The 17206-nt window shown below is 54.6% G+C and overlaps 1 protein-coding gene across 1 annotated transcript in view; it reads left to right on the forward strand.

Moving 5' to 3' along the window:
* ANK1 (ankyrin 1) overlaps positions 1-17206 on the forward strand; it is a 97412-nt gene that overhangs the window by 42805 nt on the left and 37401 nt on the right. The window contains exons 17-29 of the mRNA XM_007455476.1: positions 3868-4065; positions 6656-6754; positions 7973-8071; positions 8291-8389; positions 9389-9481; positions 9942-10014; positions 10767-10790; positions 11645-11741; positions 12951-13029; positions 14940-15037; positions 15119-15343; positions 16322-16476; positions 16788-16999. Coding sequence (XP_007455538.1) covers positions 3868-4065; positions 6656-6754; positions 7973-8071; positions 8291-8389; positions 9389-9481; positions 9942-10014; positions 10767-10790; positions 11645-11741; positions 12951-13029; positions 14940-15037; positions 15119-15343; positions 16322-16476; positions 16788-16999 — 1551 coding nt within the window. The remainder of the gene's footprint in view (positions 1-3867; positions 4066-6655; positions 6755-7972; positions 8072-8290; positions 8390-9388; positions 9482-9941; positions 10015-10766; positions 10791-11644; positions 11742-12950; positions 13030-14939; positions 15038-15118; positions 15344-16321; positions 16477-16787; positions 17000-17206) is intronic.

A 17206-nucleotide genomic window follows, 5' to 3' on the forward strand; every position in this document is an offset into this window, starting at 1 on the left:
TGGAGCTCGTTTTACACAACTAATGTGTACCCCAAACTGGTGTCAGAGGTCAGCATGTGCAGCATGCTCGTGGATTCCGGGACCAGGGCCACACCTGGAGAATATTCAGGGCTGGGGGTGAACTCACCAGAACCTTGGAGCGAGGAACCTGTCTTGAATGCGAAGAGTCTCCCCCCAAATCTGTTTCTCTCTGGAGTTCCGGCTCTGAGATGGTGCCGTTTCTGCACATACGTCACACGTTGAGGTGTGGCCGGCGTGCACCCTCACACCAGCCCCTGAGATGCTCAGAGCCATGGGTGGTGCATCGCCCCTGAGGGACCTGGAGTGTAGAGAGTGGATGGGACTTATGTAAGAGTGGACTGAGAAGGTGCTGTACGAGGTACAGGGATAAAGCTGGGCGCGAGGATCATTTTGGGGTGACAGGCCATCTCCTGTGGGGTGAGGGGTGAGAAGGTGTGCAGGGTCTGTGAGGGGAGGGGGGCCGAGGGGGCTGGTGGCCACGCAGATGAGGGGCGAGGAGAGGGGGCAGGGCTCGGGTGCAAAGGACATCGCGGTCCCTGAGCGCACCACAGTGCTCAGCCCTGTGGCAGGAGGGAGCCAGGGGTGGGTCAGAGTGTGATTCCAGCCGACACCTGCTGACTTCCAGGGAGACACAGGGAAAGTCAGGGCGGGGCTCAGTTTGCCTTCCCCTCTCAGAATGGATGCTCATCTGAATTTTACAGCCTCACTTTCCTGCAGACACAGCATCTCCCAGACACCCCTTCTCCTTGGGCTCTGGTCCCGCGCTGTTGTAGCAGAGCCCACATCACTGTGTAGACAGCGTGCAGCCCTGCTGGGACATGACTTACTCCTGCTTCTAAAAATAAAACGCTGGACTCACACCGCTCCTTATATAAAAGAAATCAGAACCAGGCTCATGGTATTTAAAGGGAGCTTTATCCAAGCACAAACCCTGCACAGATGGGTTTTGTTTCCATGGCAAAAAAATAGTTTCCAAAGCAGTCTGACAATTTTGTAGAATCTCACATGCACGTCTCTCTGCACCCAAACCAAACCCACCCCTTTCTAATTTTGATGCTAATGTTGTTTTAATGTTTAGGCAGATCTCTCTCTAGTGTGCGCATTCCTTTGGACTAGCTCATTTCCTTGGGAAACAGGAGCCTTTTACTGGCTCACACCGTTCCTGAATCTTCCCCCCCCCCCCCCCCCCCACCCAGATGGGTTTTGTTTCCATGGCAAAAAAATAGTTTCCAAAGCAGTCTGACAATTTTGTAGAATCTCACATGCACGTCTCTCTGCACCCAAACCAAACCCACCCCTTTCTAATTTTGATGCTAATGTTGTTTTAATGTTTAGGCAGATCTCTCTCTAGTGTGCGCATTCCTTTGGACTAGCTCATTTCCTTGGGAAACAGGAGCCTTTTACTGGCTCACACCGTTCCTGAATCTTCCCCCCCCCCCACCACCCCAACTCTCCTGCCTCCCTGCCCCTCGTCCTTGTCACCTACAGAAGGTCATTCATTCCCTGTAGTCCCAGCTTGGAGAAAGCTCACAGGGGTTGGTCCCTGATCTGAGACTGACGGTTGTTCTTGTATCTTGGTTTTAACTGGGGGTCACCTGGCAGCCTGACCTGGAGGGGATGCCGTTCTTCCAGTGCAGACGTCCTCCATTGCCCAAGTGGCCTGGACTCCTGATAATGCTAACGTGAATAAGTACTCAAGTTCCTGTCCTTTGTTCAGTAAAAGAGGTCCTAATAATCCTTGCTTCCACGCAGGGAATGGAAGGCAAGCTGCAGTCAGGCACCCTAGGTGAGCAGCGGCCTCACCTCATTTCATCCTGACTTGGGAGCTTGTTACGAATGCAGAATCTGGGGCCCCCCAGTCAGAATCTGCACTTTACCAAGATCCCAAGTGATTTCATACACACTCAAGTTTGAGAAGCACAGCTCCAGCTAAAAGACCTGGGCTCTGGAGTCGGAAGATTCTCTGATACTCAGAGAGAAGGATCTCCATTTGGGGATGACTCCAAATCTCAGGCCTGATGCACTGAACCACACCTCTTTTCTTTGCTCCCTTTTGATACAGTACAAAACTCATTTTGTTTAATTAATTTTATTACAGTCAAAATGCCAATCTTGTCAGGGGAACACAACCTACAAAGACTTTAATGTTTTCTCATAACATAATCAAATTTAAAAGGAGGAACAGTAGGATGAATCATCTTACATAATTACTCAGAGAGAATGATTTTTATTATTCAATTTAATTCTTTGGGTAAATGACAACTTTCCTTTCCCCAAAATCTACTTTGCAGACAGACGGATCTCACCCTGTCCCCTAGTGCTTTAAACTGGGATTTTACTGTATTGGTTGGCCCCTTTTTTTCTGTTTCTTTTCCCTGATCAGTGGATCCTGGCAGAATCAGAAATGTTGGTTTCCACAATAAGGCAGTGGCTGGCAAAGGAGATTCAGTTCTGTGGGATGGCCAGAAGGATGCTGGCCGTGGCAGGAGACCATATGCCTTATGCCATCTGCTCTGGGACTGGGTGGGCATATGCTTGGAAACTCCTGGGTCCTGCTCAGGGGTCCTCAGACCTGGCATCCCCCTTAGCCCTGAATGCTTTGTGGCCGACAGCATCAGCCTTACCCATACGCTTGTTGGAAATGCAGAGTCCAGGGCCTCCCCCTACCGTCTGAGTCAGAATCTGCATTTTACGGAGGTTCCAGGTGGAATCTTGCTCCAGTTGAAAGAACCTGGAATCTGGAGTCACAAGACTAGACTTGGGTTCTCTGTCGTTTCACTTACTATGTGACACTAGAAAAGGCGTTTAACCTCTCCGAGAACTGGCTTCTTTATCCACAAAGCAGGGTAGTAATAAAAATGCCTGTCTTACTTGCTGTACGTGGGTTGCAGTGAAGCTCAAAAAGGGTAATGTAGGTGGATGTGGTTTCCAACAGTGATGATCACAGTAGGCCGCCTGCAGTCCGGTATGGAGCTCGCTCCCATGCACTGCTTCCTTCATTGGGCAAGTCCTCCTCCCAAGACAAAGGGGAAAGGAAAGCCAGCTGCACAGAGAGTGCACAGTGACGTAGCTGACTGACTGTGGGACCAATCTCCTCATCTCATAACGGACTCAACAGATTTGTGAACCAGGGCACTGCAAAACCATACAAAGGTTCATTAATTTTATATCTCAATCTTGGAAAGCACCTTCACATATCTTATCATATTTGATCCATTCAACAACTTTAAGAACAAGGTAGATGTTGCCGTCCTCTTACAATGGCTTAAAAAATACGAGAGGAAGTCTAGTTGACGATCTTGCCCCTAGTCACGTGGCCGGCTAAAGTGGACCAAGGACTGACTCCACAGCCCCAGGTCCCTTGCTGGGGACATGTACTCTTAACGCCACCTGCCTGAAGCCACCAGGCCCAGGGGGAGCTCTTGGCCCAACATCACGAGGAGAGAAGGGCTCTGTTCCTTTTCCTCTATGAACTGGCTTTGGGGGGCATGTTTCTTACTGCAGGAAAGAGGGCATGGAAGCCTTTCATTTACTTGTGTGCCTAGCTTGCTGGGTGTTCTATAGGCCTGCTGCCTGGTTGAATCCTAGCATCTGTTGGGGACAGAGCACCTTGTGCACGGAAGATAGATGGAGAGAACGGGTAGGGCATTTGCTGGCTCTGGGAGCCTCTCCAAACCAAATGGACTCGATTGGTTGGTTTGTTTACTGAAGTGGCCCTCCCAGGTGACACTAGCCCTGAACCAGGACTCCCGGCCCCTCCTCAGAGGATCTAAAACATAAGGCATGCGCCAAGCTTGTCAACTCAGCACTCCTGTAACCAGGCTCTGGTGGCCCCTTCTATTTCAGAATGGCTACACCCCTCTGCACATCGCTGCCAAACAGAACCAGATGGAGGTGGCCCGCAGCCTGCTGCAGTACGGGGGCTCGGCGAACGCAGAGTCCGTGCAAGGCGTGACCCCCCTCCACCTGGCGGCCCAGGAGGGTCACGCGGACATGGTGGCTCTCCTGCTCTCCAAACAGGCCAACGGCAACCTGGGCAACAAGGTAAACACGCGTCTGCAGATATCCCTACAGACTCAATCACATTGGGGGATCAGCTGACGACACATTGCATCTCAGGATCAAGCACCTGCTGTGTGCCCAGGGTCTGAATCAGGTGATGCGCATGCACGCGCGCGTGTGTGTGTGCTTCATTGCAGCGTGTGGGCTTCTCTCTAGTTGTGGTGCATGGGCTCAGTAGTTGCGGCTCGCGGGCTTTAGTTGCCCCGTGGCATGTGGGATCTTAGTTCCCCGACCAGGGATCAAACCCGCGTCCCCTGCACTGGAAGGTGGATTCCTAACCACTGGACCACCAGGGAAGGCCCCCTGTGTAGGTTTTATCTCAGTTTTGTAAATGAATAAACAGGTTCAGAAAGGTTGCTTATTCCAAGATTGCAGGACCCCAAGCCTACCTGATGCCAAAGGCTTTGGCTGGTCCTTTCTAAAGAGGTTGACTCAAGAATCTACAGAAAGATCACTATTGAAATCCATTGCATGCTTTCCCAAGTACAGGCCAGTGTCTACATTCAGGAATGTACTAAGTAAGCTGGGACTAAATATTCTTTTTCTGTGAGGAAGATATTTTCAGTGCCAACCTGTCCCTTAAATGGAGTCTCAGTCCAGGGACTGTTGACGTGTGAGCAGGAAACCCTCTATGTGGTGTACCTGGCACGTGGGAGCCGTTTCCCGGGGGACGTCCTCATGCTTTTTATCAGCTTCTCAAAAGAACGCATGACCCAAGAAAGACTAAGAGTCACTTCTTTTGTTAAACACCAATTTTATTGTAATATAATTCATGTACCATAAAATTCACTCTTTTGAACTGTACTATTCAGTGGTTTTTTTGGTATATTTGCAGAATTGGACGAACACCACCACTGTCTAACTGTAGAACCTTTCCATCAACCCCAAAGGAAGCCTCAGACCCATTAGCAGCCACATCCCATTTCCCTCAAACCCCCATCCCCTGGCAACTAATCTACTCTCTGTCACTATGAATTTGCCTGTTCTGGACATTTCGTACAAATGGAATCATACAATATGAAGAGTCACTTCTTTAGACGACAAATGAACATAATACAGTTTCAGAAAGGCAAGCATTTTGAGGGTAACTTAAGATTTCTTAAAAGCGTGTGGGGGCTTCCCTGGTGGCGCAGTGGTTGAGAGTCCGCCTGCCGATGCAGGGGACACAGGTTCGTGCCCTGGTCCGGGAAGATCCCACATGCCGCGGAGCGGCTGGGCCCGTGAGCCATGGCCGCTGAGCCTGCGCGTCCGGAGCCTGTGCTCCGCCACGGGAGAGGCCACAGCAGTGAGAGGCCCGCGTACCGCAAAAACAAAAACAAAAACAAACAAACATAAAAAGCGTGTGGATCCATTGGCTCTATCTGGACAGCTTTGGACAGGTGACCCCCAAGAGGGAACTGTTAGGGCAGGACCATTATGTTGGACAGGGCTCTTGGTTTCTTGCTGGTGCCATTTAAATGAGCCAGGAGGAGAATGGGGGTGCCCTGCCCTGAGACATCCCCACTCATCCACATCCACACTCACCAGTCAGGTTACTGTGTTATCCCAAGGATCAGGCAAGGCACCCAGACGCTTGTGACCGACCCAGGACCTGTTCTTATGTGGGCAGCCCCACCTGCCTGCGCAGGCTTCAGCTAGGCAGGCACACCACTGGGCCTCCCATCAGCCTGGGGGGAAGCGCAGACGGCAGGCGAGGGCGAGTAGAGTCTCTGGAGAGGGAGCAGGCCCTGCCCACTGGCTCCGATGACAGAGGAGCTGCAGCCCTGTTTGCCCCACGGTTAGTAAGGCGTGTTGAGCGGGCTCCGGGGGAGGGAAGCCTTTTCTGGCATTTTTGCGTGAATGCTCACGTGTCAGTCAAGATCGCTGGAGCATCACTATCCTCGTGAGAAAGCTGTGATGAAAATTCCAAGAATCTGGGGGTTTCGGTCCCAGCAGGATCCTCCACCCTGTTTACTGGCTGAGATGTGCTGATCACAGGCTGCATTTAAATGTCACGTCGTGGTTTAACAATGCATTTTCGTCTGTTTTCTCAAGTGAGTCTTCCTTTGCCCTTGAGATTCGTCAGTTATAATCCCAATTTTCTCCATAAGCAAACCAAGGCTTTGAAGCTCATCTCGAGTCATGGAAATAGGAAATGTTACCACTGGAAAGGATCATAAAGTCCATCTAGTTCAGAGATCAGCAAACTACGGCCTGGGGTCCAAATCCGGCCCACCACTTGTTTGTACAAATAAAGTTTTATTGGAACCCAGTCATGCCCATTCATTTACGTGTTGGCATAGCTGCTTTCTCACTATAACTGGCGGAGCTGGGTAGTTGCAAGAGAGACAGAAGCCTAAAATATTGACCATCTGGCCCTTAACAGAAACTGTTGCTGACCTCTGATTCAGTCTAACCACCTCATATTTTAGTTAAGGATGGTGGGGGGGGCGGGTCTAGAAGAGCTTGGCTAAGGTCAAACAACTGGTTGGAGCATGCAAAGCCAAGTTCGACTCCCAAACCTCAGTGCTCTTTCACTGTCGCCTGGAATTCTTTCCTGGCTCCAAGCTGATGAACTGTTTTTCCTTTCCAGAGTGGACTCACTCCCCTTCATCTGGTCGCACAAGAAGGTCACGTTCCAGTGGCAGACGTGCTGATCAAACATGGTGTCACGGTGGACGCCACCACCCGGGTAAGGCCAGCAGCCTGCACTCTGTCCACGGGGACTCCCCTCTTCCCCCTGCACCCACAGGCCTACCCACTCCGGCCTCCGTCACTGGTCCATCTGAGGCTATTTGATACCGCGAGGACCCAGTGGCCCATTCCTGTCTGCCACTTCCTAGGGGCGGCAGTAGAGTTTGAGGACCCCAGGCCAATGGGCTCACTTTCCAGTGGGGAGTCTAAAAAGTTGGCTAGACCTTTGATCCTCTGTAGTGAAAGGAACGTTTAATCATGATTCCAAGCCCTGTCTTACATGAGCAAGGTGTCAAAATGTCAGGCTTCCCAGGATGCACTGGAAAATTCCGCCCCTTCTACTCCGGCATTTGGCTAAAAGCAGGTCAGCATTCTTTGAGCCTCTGTGTGTGCAGGGAGCTCTGGGGGTGGGGGTGGGGTGGAGGATGACCCAGTGCCCAGCACACAGTGCAGTGTGCCTCTGCAGATGACAGAAGAGGCAGGAAGGGACAGCCGGTGTGATATGTGGTGCAAGGGGGGTTCTCGTGAACCCACGGAGCAGAGGAAGGAGAGGGTGCTTCCATTTGGTGGAAGGAAGAGGCTTCCTGGAAGAAGTGGCATTTTGTTCCTTTTCACCAAAAGGCAACTGTATTAAAAGGAAGGGGCAAAGTGACACCCCTGTAGCTCCAGCCCCTTCCAGCGTTCCTCAGGCACATCGGTCAGCAGTGTGACATTGAAGCCTCCCTGAGAAAAATCCAGAGACATATTTTATCCCCAACTGCCTATAGCCCTTTTGGCTTCTGTAACACGGGCCTCTCCTGGCTTTCCTCCCTCCTCTTTGCTGCTCCCTCCCCGTCCTCTTTTCTGAGCTCCCTGTAAGTACTGCCTCAATCTATGGGCCCCACTTTTTCTCTCCACACTTATCCTCGGGGACCTCTCTCACCTCCAAGACTTTCAACTCCCCTCAGGTGCCTCCTTGCCTTGCCCTCTTCCCCGGGGCTAAGTGTCGGGTTTCCAGTCACCTACTTAACCTCTCCGCTTGGGTCTCTCCTAGTCATCTCACACTGCACTTGACTGACACCGAGCCCTGTCACTGCCCACCTTGCAAAGGGCCTCCTCGTCCATCCTCTCTTTCAGTCACCACTGTCGTGAGACTTTCATTCCCGTCCAGCTCAGAACGGCTCGTGGTGTCCCCCGAAGCCTTGCTGGTCACCCTGTCTCCTCTCTTGCTTTCCAGATGGGTTACACTCCACTCCACGTGGCCAGCCATTACGGGAATATCAAGCTGGTGAAGTTCCTGCTACAGCACCAGGCAGACGTCAATGCCAAGACTAAGGTACTGGGATGCCTGAGAGCAGTGCCAAATTCAGGTGCAGCCAGGGTCACTCCGGGCACACTTGGGGCTCCACCACAACTTTCAGCTTTGACACTGGAGGAGGAAATGGGGAAAATGCCTTTCTACGTTGCACACAGGAGACGCACACGCTCTGTGGCCGGTGGGCAGTACCTTCTCTCGTAGCTAGCTCATACTGCCAAACGTCTGCCTGCTTTACAGCTCGGGTACAGTCCCCTGCACCAGGCAGCTCAACAAGGCCATACAGACATCGTGACACTGCTTCTCAAAAATGGTGCTTCCGCAAACGAGGTCAGCTCGGTAAGTACCCGCCCGGTTCCTGATTTCAGAGACCTGCTCTTACGGGCGGCCCCACGCGACATCCCTTCACCAGGGAAGCTCGGGTCATCCTCCTGTGCGTCTGGGGCCTGGACGGGCTCCCCAGGGCGCGTGGGGCTGTTGGGAGTAGTTCCTCCTTCTGGAAGACAGAAGGTTATCCTGGTAGCACTGTTTCCCCTCCCCCCTTTTTATTGTTTTAAAAATATTGTCAAAACCCTTTCTGAAATCTGTGGGAGTGAACAAAGCCAAATGTTTTGAGTGGTGTGTGATGTTTGGGGGCCTCGGGGTCTTCAGCCATGTCCGTGGTCACTGTTCAGGGTGAACTTCCTGCCCTAGATAACGCGATTGTCAGCTTTACTAGGTTGTCTCCGCGGCCGCTTCCAGCTCAGCAAGTGTGCAGGCCTTTGATTATAGGTGTGGTTGCTGAAACCATAACTGTGGATGGGGCTGAATCGGAGCAGGGCACACCCTGGGACCAGAGAACTTAGAAGAAAAGAAAGCCTCAGTATCCGATTAGTGTCACTTAGCTCTGCCTTTTAAAATCAGAGTAGAAATAGACCCCTCCCCTGTTCCTGGTGACTTGTGATTTCTGATTGGCCTGAGAAGAGTTCATTGAAGTATGTGGATTACTTTAACTATTTGAATGCTCAGTAACTGACACCCAAAGAACCGGTCTTGGGAACCGTGGGCAGTACTGCCCGGTGCCCTCCTATTCCTACAACTGCATCTGGTGCCCCCCTGACCCTGACCTTCCCGCTGGCTCTCCTCTTGGCCACCTTGACTTTGGTGGTAAGATCTCCCCTGCTCCCGTTCAAGGCTCGCGCACCCAGGGCTGCAGATGCAAATACCGTGGCCTCCTCTCGCCCGCAGCATCGGCGACACACATCTGGGCCCACGCGTGTGCAGGGGTCTTGCTCTGGGTATGAACGATTGGGGCGTGAGCTCGGTCTGACCTCGCCCTCCCTCTGCTGTTCTCCCCAGAATGGAACCACACCTCTGGCCATAGCCAAGCGCTTGGGCTACATTTCTGTAACAGACGTGCTCAAGGTTGTCACCGATGAAACCAGTGTCGCGGTACGTCTGCTCCTCCCCTGCACCCCTACCCCGGACACACACAGCCTGGCCGCAGGGCGCCCCTTGGGGTACCCCGGGAAAGGGAGCCTAGGTGTCCTAGGATTCCCTCGGGAAGCTCAGAGCCAAAAGAATTGGCGGGGGGCGGGGCTCCTCCTTCATCAGGCGGGTTTTTACTGCCACCTAGCGGCCGGAGGAGTCGGGGCCGCCACCAGACCGGAGCGGGCAGCCCTGGATGGGACTGGGGGCAGGGACCTGGCGCCGGGAAGCTGGGGTTCTGTTCATCCCTCTGCGGTTCCTGCCAGACCCCCAGAGACCCTCTTAGCTGTCATTTTCTTCATTTGGGACAAACATCCTTTGCCATCTCCTTCCTGTCTCCACACTTATAACCAGGTAACTGCTGAATGGGTGAAAGGGCCCACTGCTGTGTTTGGGTTGAAGTCTTTGCTTTTTCTCATTTTAGTTGGTCAGCGACAAGCACCGGATGAGCTTCCCCGAGACGGTGGATGAGATCCTGGACGTCTCTGAAGATGAAGGTACAGGCTGGGATCAACACCGCGTCCGGGTCAAGTCAGGCTGAAAGGGGTGCTCGGGGCTCTGAACACTCCGGGGGGGCGGGCCCCCTGCTGCCGCTCCGGGGCACCTCACAGCATGCCCACCTCTGCCGACCTAGTCGGAGCTGGACAGAACCACGCTCTAAAGATGCTGTCCGTTATCCAAAAGACCCCTTTAATGTGATTTTAGAAGAAGGAAATCTACATCACAGGGATTAAAATATAAAATCCCACAGAGTTTCACAAATACATGTGTGTCTGCCTATATCATACAAGGACTGTGATTCAACTCAGTCAACGCTCAGAGCTGCAAGGAACTGTCATAAAATTCCACTTGGTGCGTTCCTTGTGCTTTGAACAAAGCTGTTTCATTTAAAATCTGGAAGAATTGCTTTTCATAAGCTGCTCTTCTGACCACGCACTGGGTCGACAGTCAGTCATTATGAAATGACTATAGTTTCAACTTCTGTGGCCACGGGTACTTGTGGCATTTTTCCTGCCCCAGGCAAGCCTGTCTTCCCACTTAACTTGGAAGAGAAAGATCCTGATAAAAAAAAAGGGTGGGACTGGATCAGATTTCTCTCTGGCCCCTTGCATATCGGTAACCCAGGGGTCATGTAGTTTTGTCAACTAGGTGATGAAAGCTCTCCTGTATCCCCTTTGATGATATGCCTCTTAATTTAACTGATTTCAATCCTATCCATCCTTAAACTTGGCTCTTCTTTGCTTTCCAGGAACTGCTCATATAACTATAATGGGTATGAAACACTTTCTGTTCCCTGTGGTCCATTCTCACAAGTGCATTTCACTCTAAGCAATCCAAGATCTCACTAATCCATCCCTGGTTTTCATAACGATCAGAGCTTGACTAAAACAGGAAATTTCCATCCGTAAGATCCGTGCCCTGGCGGGCGGCTCCAACCTGTCCATGTCCCTGTCTGTGCCCATGCCACTGTGTCTGTGATGATAACTGCATGAGCTGCTGTGATTCCATCCTGTCGGCTCCAGATCACAACGCCAGGACACACACTGCTGAGGGGCAGTAAAGGACCCTGCAAGGTCCAGGGCTCCAACTCCAGTTCAAGGAGGCGAGAGAAACAAAGAGGCAGTCTGGTTTGCAGACAGACTTTGAACCTCCTGGTGATGCGCTTAGGAAATAATGAGGGTTCAGCCGCCATGGTTATTAGAGTTCCTAGAGCCTCTCAAAATGGATGGGTTTGGTTCCACGGTTGTTTATTCTTCTGTCGCGTGTGGTGTGGGAAAGAACAGAAGCACCTCTTCCTTTGGTGTCACTGCACACGCCACAAGGGCTGTTTTGAAGTGGAACTTGTCAGGCAAAAAAAATTCTTTTTTTTTGGTGGAACTGTTTTCTTCTCCAAAGCCTGGTGCAGACTAAGATATTAGGGGCTGGCTGCCCCGCTCCAGGTACCAGGGCTGGAGGAACAGGGTCAGGGCTGGTCGAAGACATTGCTATGGTCCTCCTGGAGCATCTGAGACCCTCCCCCACTCCTCGGGGGCGACTGTTGAGAAGAGCAGCAGATTCCCTCTTTTCTTTTGAAAAAGAAAGAGGGAATCTCCGTCCTGTCACTCACTTAAACTTGTGCGGTTTCAGGGGAAGAGCTTGTTGGCTTCAAGGCTGAGAAGCAGGATTCCAGGGATATAGATGAAGAGAAAGAGCTGCTGGATTTTGTGCCAAAGCTGGACCAAGTGTAAGTAATGCTCACGCCGGGGCAGGTCAAGGTCCACCCCGGGGACTCAGAGTAGGGAAGATTCCAGAGCTGGAAGGTTCCAGGAAGGCCGGGCCCAGACAGAGCGCTGGTCCAGCACCTTAGGATAAGCTAGCCCTGCACCAGGGGTGCCAGGCGGGGGCAGAGGTCTCTCCTACCGCAAGCCACCCTCTCAGGGGTCCCTGCCCCCCACTGTTCCTTCTCTCCTCGCTCAGTCTCCATACCCCTCCCCCTCTCACACACTCAGCTTCTCACCAGAAAAAATCCACCAAGGGAGATTGCCATTAGAAACCATTGCCAAAAAAGGTGGGGGGGGGGGGGGTCATTATGGGATTATGTGAAATCATGTATGTGAAACTTTTGAAAATTGCAAAGCACTACAGAATCTTTAAAAGCTTTCATTCAATTAAAAGAATTTAAATAATAAAAAAAAGAAAGGAACTTTTGCCAAGCTGGCCCCAGAGGCCGGCCACGTCCCTCCGTCGGCCTGTCCATTAGGGAAGACCCACGGAGGGTTTGTGTCTACCTGTGTTTCTCATTCCTCCCTGAGATGCTGTGAGCTATTGCGATGTGGGTGCATCGCCACACCCGGGGACTTTGTGAATGAATCTAAAAGTGACAACTTTCTAGAAACATTGAGCCCTCGGTATTTTCTGAAAAGACAGACGTGTGCCAGCTTGGTCCCAGGGCTTATACAAAATAGGGCAATGGACCAAGGAGAAGGAAAACTATGATTAGTATTTACTGAACTTCGTTTAGAAAGAAACTTGAGACTCGGACCCTGACCGTGGAGAACCTACAGATGTATTGGTAGAATCAAAACACACACCCAGTGGACAGATCGTGATGCAGAATAAGATGCAATGGCCAGAGCGAGGGTTCCCTCACCAAGGGGTCGAAGGCTGCAGAACAGGGGTGGTGCACGCAGGAAGACTTCCTGGAGGATGCAGGTCCTTCGCTCAGCCAGGACAGTCAGGCTCTGGGGACAGGCACGGAGGCAGAGGGAGGAGGCTGGTCAGTGTGTGAAGGCCAGGATGTACCACATGTGCCAGTGGGGTTCAGGTGGTGGCGAGCGGTCGGATCGGATAGGTGATCCTGGGGGTACAGAAGTGTTTCACTAAGGCCTTCCGTGGAAGATGGGGGCTACTCATAAGGATCATCCCTTGATGTCCCAATGTTCTCGGCACACAGGGTGGAATCCCCAGCCATCCCTCGGATTCCTTGCGTCACACCTGAGACAGTGGTGATCAGATCTGAAGAGCCAGAACAGGTAAGAAGCATCCTTTCTCTTACTTCCCCTTGACAGTGAGCAGGTCCCCTGGACAGTGATTGTTTTGAGATGACCTGCAGGACAATAGGGACTCATAGCTGAAAGCTGGCAGCATTTACCAAGCCCTGCAGGTGTTCTCGGTAGCACTTGTGCTGTCAGTGCTCTTATCCTAGCTATTGATGGTCTGGGTCTCCAAGAGCCCAAGGGCGTGTGGGACACGCTCACGCTGGTCTCAGTGGGGCTGAGAACCGACTCCGGAAGTTTTGGCTCCAAAGCCCAGGGCCACAGCCCCTGACCACACGCCTTATGCACCTGTTGGGGCCAAGGGTCCCGGCGCCAGAGAGGGAGCCTGAGGCTGCATCTGCACTTCTGTGAAGCTGCGGGCGACTCTGGAACTCTGAACTTTTTTTCTTTCATGTCCATAACAAAAGGGGACAGTTTCTGCCTCACCTTCCTCAAGGGATTACTGGGAGCTTAAAATACCAATACAGACGGAAAGAGGACGTCAAGGAGAGCTGTTCCCGGCGTGGGCTGTTACTCATTACAATACCCTATTTTGTGGCTTCCCTGGATGCCACCTGAATTTGTCTCCAAGATCGGTGGGATGGTTTAAAACAACGTAATTCCTCTTGGTTTAATTTTAGACCATTTGGCACTTTTTCACCTGGGCAAAGGGGTTTTCTAGGGTAAAAAGAAAGCAGTGTGGTATTTGAAGGTTGGGACTGGCCACCCTGAGGCCCGATCACCGAGCCGGCCTTGTCCGTTTTCCAGCTGAGGCTGGTCTCTTCCCCTGCCACTGAAGGCATGCGTGTCCCCTCGACCTGAAAGTGGCGCCAGGCGGAGGCGGCTGTGACGCCGTCCAATCCGCCGTTCCACCCTCGGGCACATCATAGAGGTGTGACGTTGGTGTCACGCCCCGGGTGGCATTTGGGAGACCCGGTCAAACGTGGCCCTGGGGCTGCTGTGGCACGTTCCCCGGGGGCCGCCGAAGACGACAGTGAGAAGGTCCGAGCGGACCCAGGTCTTGCTGTTCCCTGGCCAACCGTGCCCTGAGTCCTTGCCTGAGGCATGAACCCGAGGCACGAACCCGAGTCTCCTGGCGTCCCGCTGTGCCCCGTGTGGGGTGGGAGGATGTGGGAGGGGACGGTCCCGCTGGGGAGGAGCTCAGAACGCAGGGAGGGTGACTACCGCAGGGCCCAGCTGTGTGGCGGGAGCCCTTCCGGATCAGAGTCAAGGGGAAGGCTTCGCAGAGGAGGCGAGAGGCGAAAAATGAACAGGGGCGTCCAGCGAAGGAGAGAGACGTGGGTGTCTGGACCGACGGGGAAGCGAGAGCGAGGGCAGAGCTGAGAAGAAAGCTGGAGGGCACCTGCTGGCTTCGTGAGTCCTCGCCACGTATGAGGCCTGGGGCGAGGCAGCCCTGTGGTCCCCAAGTCACAACGTCACAGCGAGGAAGGGGCCATGCCATTTGCAGATGAGGAATAGGGAAGCCCCCGGGACAAGGGTCTGTTTCCCTCGTGCCCCTCGATGCCCCAGGACACGTGGCTTGCCCAGAGCCGAGCAGCTCGTAGGCGACGGTGTGGGGAAGCAACGCCAGCTCTAGTGTGAAACCGAGCTGCGTAGAGCAGAGGGTTTGCGTCAGGGGCGGAGCGGTGGGGACGAACTGGAGGACGCAGGCAGGTCAGGAGCGCACGTGGTGTAGGAGCTGAGACCGAGGCCGTCCGTGTCGGTACGAGGAAGCCCGTGCTTCCTTTTAGACTCCGGGTGAGCTCTGTCCCAACGGGTCGGTAGGGAGTGGGGAGCGCCTCCTACGCTGGGTCCCTTGGTTCACGGCTGAGCCTCCCCGACCTTGGCCGAGACCATCAGCCGTGGCCCGGGGGTGATAGGACAGCTGGCCTGTGTCCCCTCTGCAGGCATCTAGGGAGTATGATGAAGACTCACTGATCCCCAGCAGCCCGGCCACAGAGACCTCAGACAACATCAGCCCGGTGGCCAGCCCTGTGCACACAGGGTGAGTGGCCTGGGAGGGGCTGGCAGCTCTGGCCCTGCTCGCCCACCCAAGAGAAGCCAACACAGACCCGCTGTGCCCTAGGTTCCTGGTGAGCTTCATGGTGGATGCCCGCGGGGGCTCCATGCGGGGCAGCAGGCACAACGGCCTGAGGGTGGTGGTCCCACCCCGGACGTGCGCAGCACCCACTCGCATCACTTGCCGGCTGGTGAAGCCCCAAAAGCTGCCCACGCCGCCCCCGCTGGCCGAGGAGGAGGGCCTGGCCAGCAGGGTCATCGCCCTGGGCCCCACGGGAGTCCAGTTCCTGAGGTGAGAGGTCACTCCCATGCCCCCGACCTGTCCCTGCCGCGCTGCGGCCACCCAGCCCCAGCCCAGCCCGGGGAAAAGGGGAGGCGAGCCTGCAGCCCGCACCCGTGCTCGCTGTGTCCTGACCGGTCAGAGCCAGGGGTCCCTGTGTTCCTTCCACGGCCTCTTCTAGGTACACATAGGAGTCTGTTCCCCAGGGGGAGCTTAACGCCCTCAGCGCCTGTGTGACGCTAGAGGGGGGATGAAGATGGCCACTTTCGGGGCCCCCAGGGTTTGATTATTTAAGCTCTGAAACGGTCTTCCTAGAAGGCGGCCCTGCAGCATGGCCCCCAAGGACAGGACTGATGGTTTCAGAACCTCCCTCCTCACCTTCCCCGCAGCAGAAGGGCTTCTCCTTGGAGCTCTGCATCCCTCGGGCGCCACGGGCTCTGTGTTGGAACAGGTCTTGCCCAGGAGGCCCCGCCCTCCCGTCTCCATCCACGGCCTGTCCCCGCTGCCAAGCTTTCATCCACCGATTGTAAAGCAGCTGTAAAACGCTTTCACGTTGACTTCCCCTTCACATGTAGTCCTCAAAGCCGTCCTCCCAAGGAAATGTCCTTTCACACACTGACAGAGGAGGAAGCTGAGGCTCAGCTCAGAGGCTCAGACGGGGGTTGGGTCCCCCGTCTAGGACGTCGGGCAGGCCCTCGGGGTCAGGTCCAGGGGCAGCTTTATTCTGCTGAGCCTTGGCCATGTGGCCATGGCAGGAGAGCCCCCTGTGAACTGGGGTTGGGGCCTGGTGGGTAGCGAGAGGGTCCGGGGGGGGGGGCGGTTCTCTGGAATCTGAGGCGGGTCTGTCCGTCTGTGAGGACCAGGCTGCAGACGGGACAGACTCTTTCCAGGCAGGACCCAGCTACTCTTCCCTACTGAGCCTGTGGCTGCCGCCCACACGGCACGCACACCTGCGTCCGGGCCCCTCTCCACTGTCCCCTGTCCCCCCAGCCCTGTCATCGTGGAGGTCCCCCACTTCGCCTCCCAAGGCCGCGGGGACCGCGAGCTCGTGGTGCTGCGGAGTGAAAACGGCTCCGTGTGGAAGGAACACAAGAACCGCTACGGAGAAAGCTACCTGGATCAGATCCTCAACGGGATGGACGAAGGTGCGCGAGCCCCAGGGATCCGGAGCACGGCCCTCCTCCTGGAGGACGGGGTTTGGGGTTGCACTTCGGGGTGGGCTGTCGGGGCCTCCCGGAGTGTGGGACCCCCTGAGAGGCTAGACGTGGCCCAGCTCCAGCGCCCGGGCCCCTGCAGCCTGGTCTCCTGTGCAGGACCCCCTTGGCCAGGACCTTTCTCCTTCCGGGTGGCCCAGCCTCCTGCCCCTGCCGGGGCCTGGGGAGGGGGCGCCAGAGTGGGGGTCAGGGGCCCTGGGAGGCCACCGTGGTGACGGGCGGGCGCGGGCCCGTGGTTGCAGAGCTGGGGAGCCCGGAGGAGCTGGAGAAGAGGAGGGTCTGCCGCATCGTTACCACCGACTTCCCCTTGTACTTCGTGGTTATGTCAAGGCTCTACCAGGACTACGACACCATCGGCCCCGAGGGGGGCGCCCTGAAAAGCACGCTCGTCCCCCTGGTGCAGGCCACCTTCCCAGAAAATGCCGTCACCAAGAAAGTGAAGCTGGCGCTGCAGGTGACACAGCCTCTCCTTACCTGCTGGGGCCCCACCGCCTGGACCGGGTTCAGGGATGGAAGGCGTCAGGGCGCTCAGAGATGACCCTCCTCCCCAGGACATCTCCACCCGTTGGTCCAGGGCCTGAAAAGTCCCATTAGAGCCCTGACCTTGAAGCTCGGAAGAAAGGTGGGTGGGTGGGATAGGGCAGACGCTCCGGTAACTTGC

The sequence above is a fragment of the Lipotes vexillifer genome, unplaced genomic scaffold (genome assembly GCF_000442215.2).
Source record: "Lipotes vexillifer unplaced genomic scaffold, Lipotes_vexillifer_v1.1 scaffold414, whole genome shotgun sequence".
Taxonomy (NCBI): Eukaryota; Metazoa; Chordata; class Mammalia; order Artiodactyla; family Lipotidae; genus Lipotes; species Lipotes vexillifer.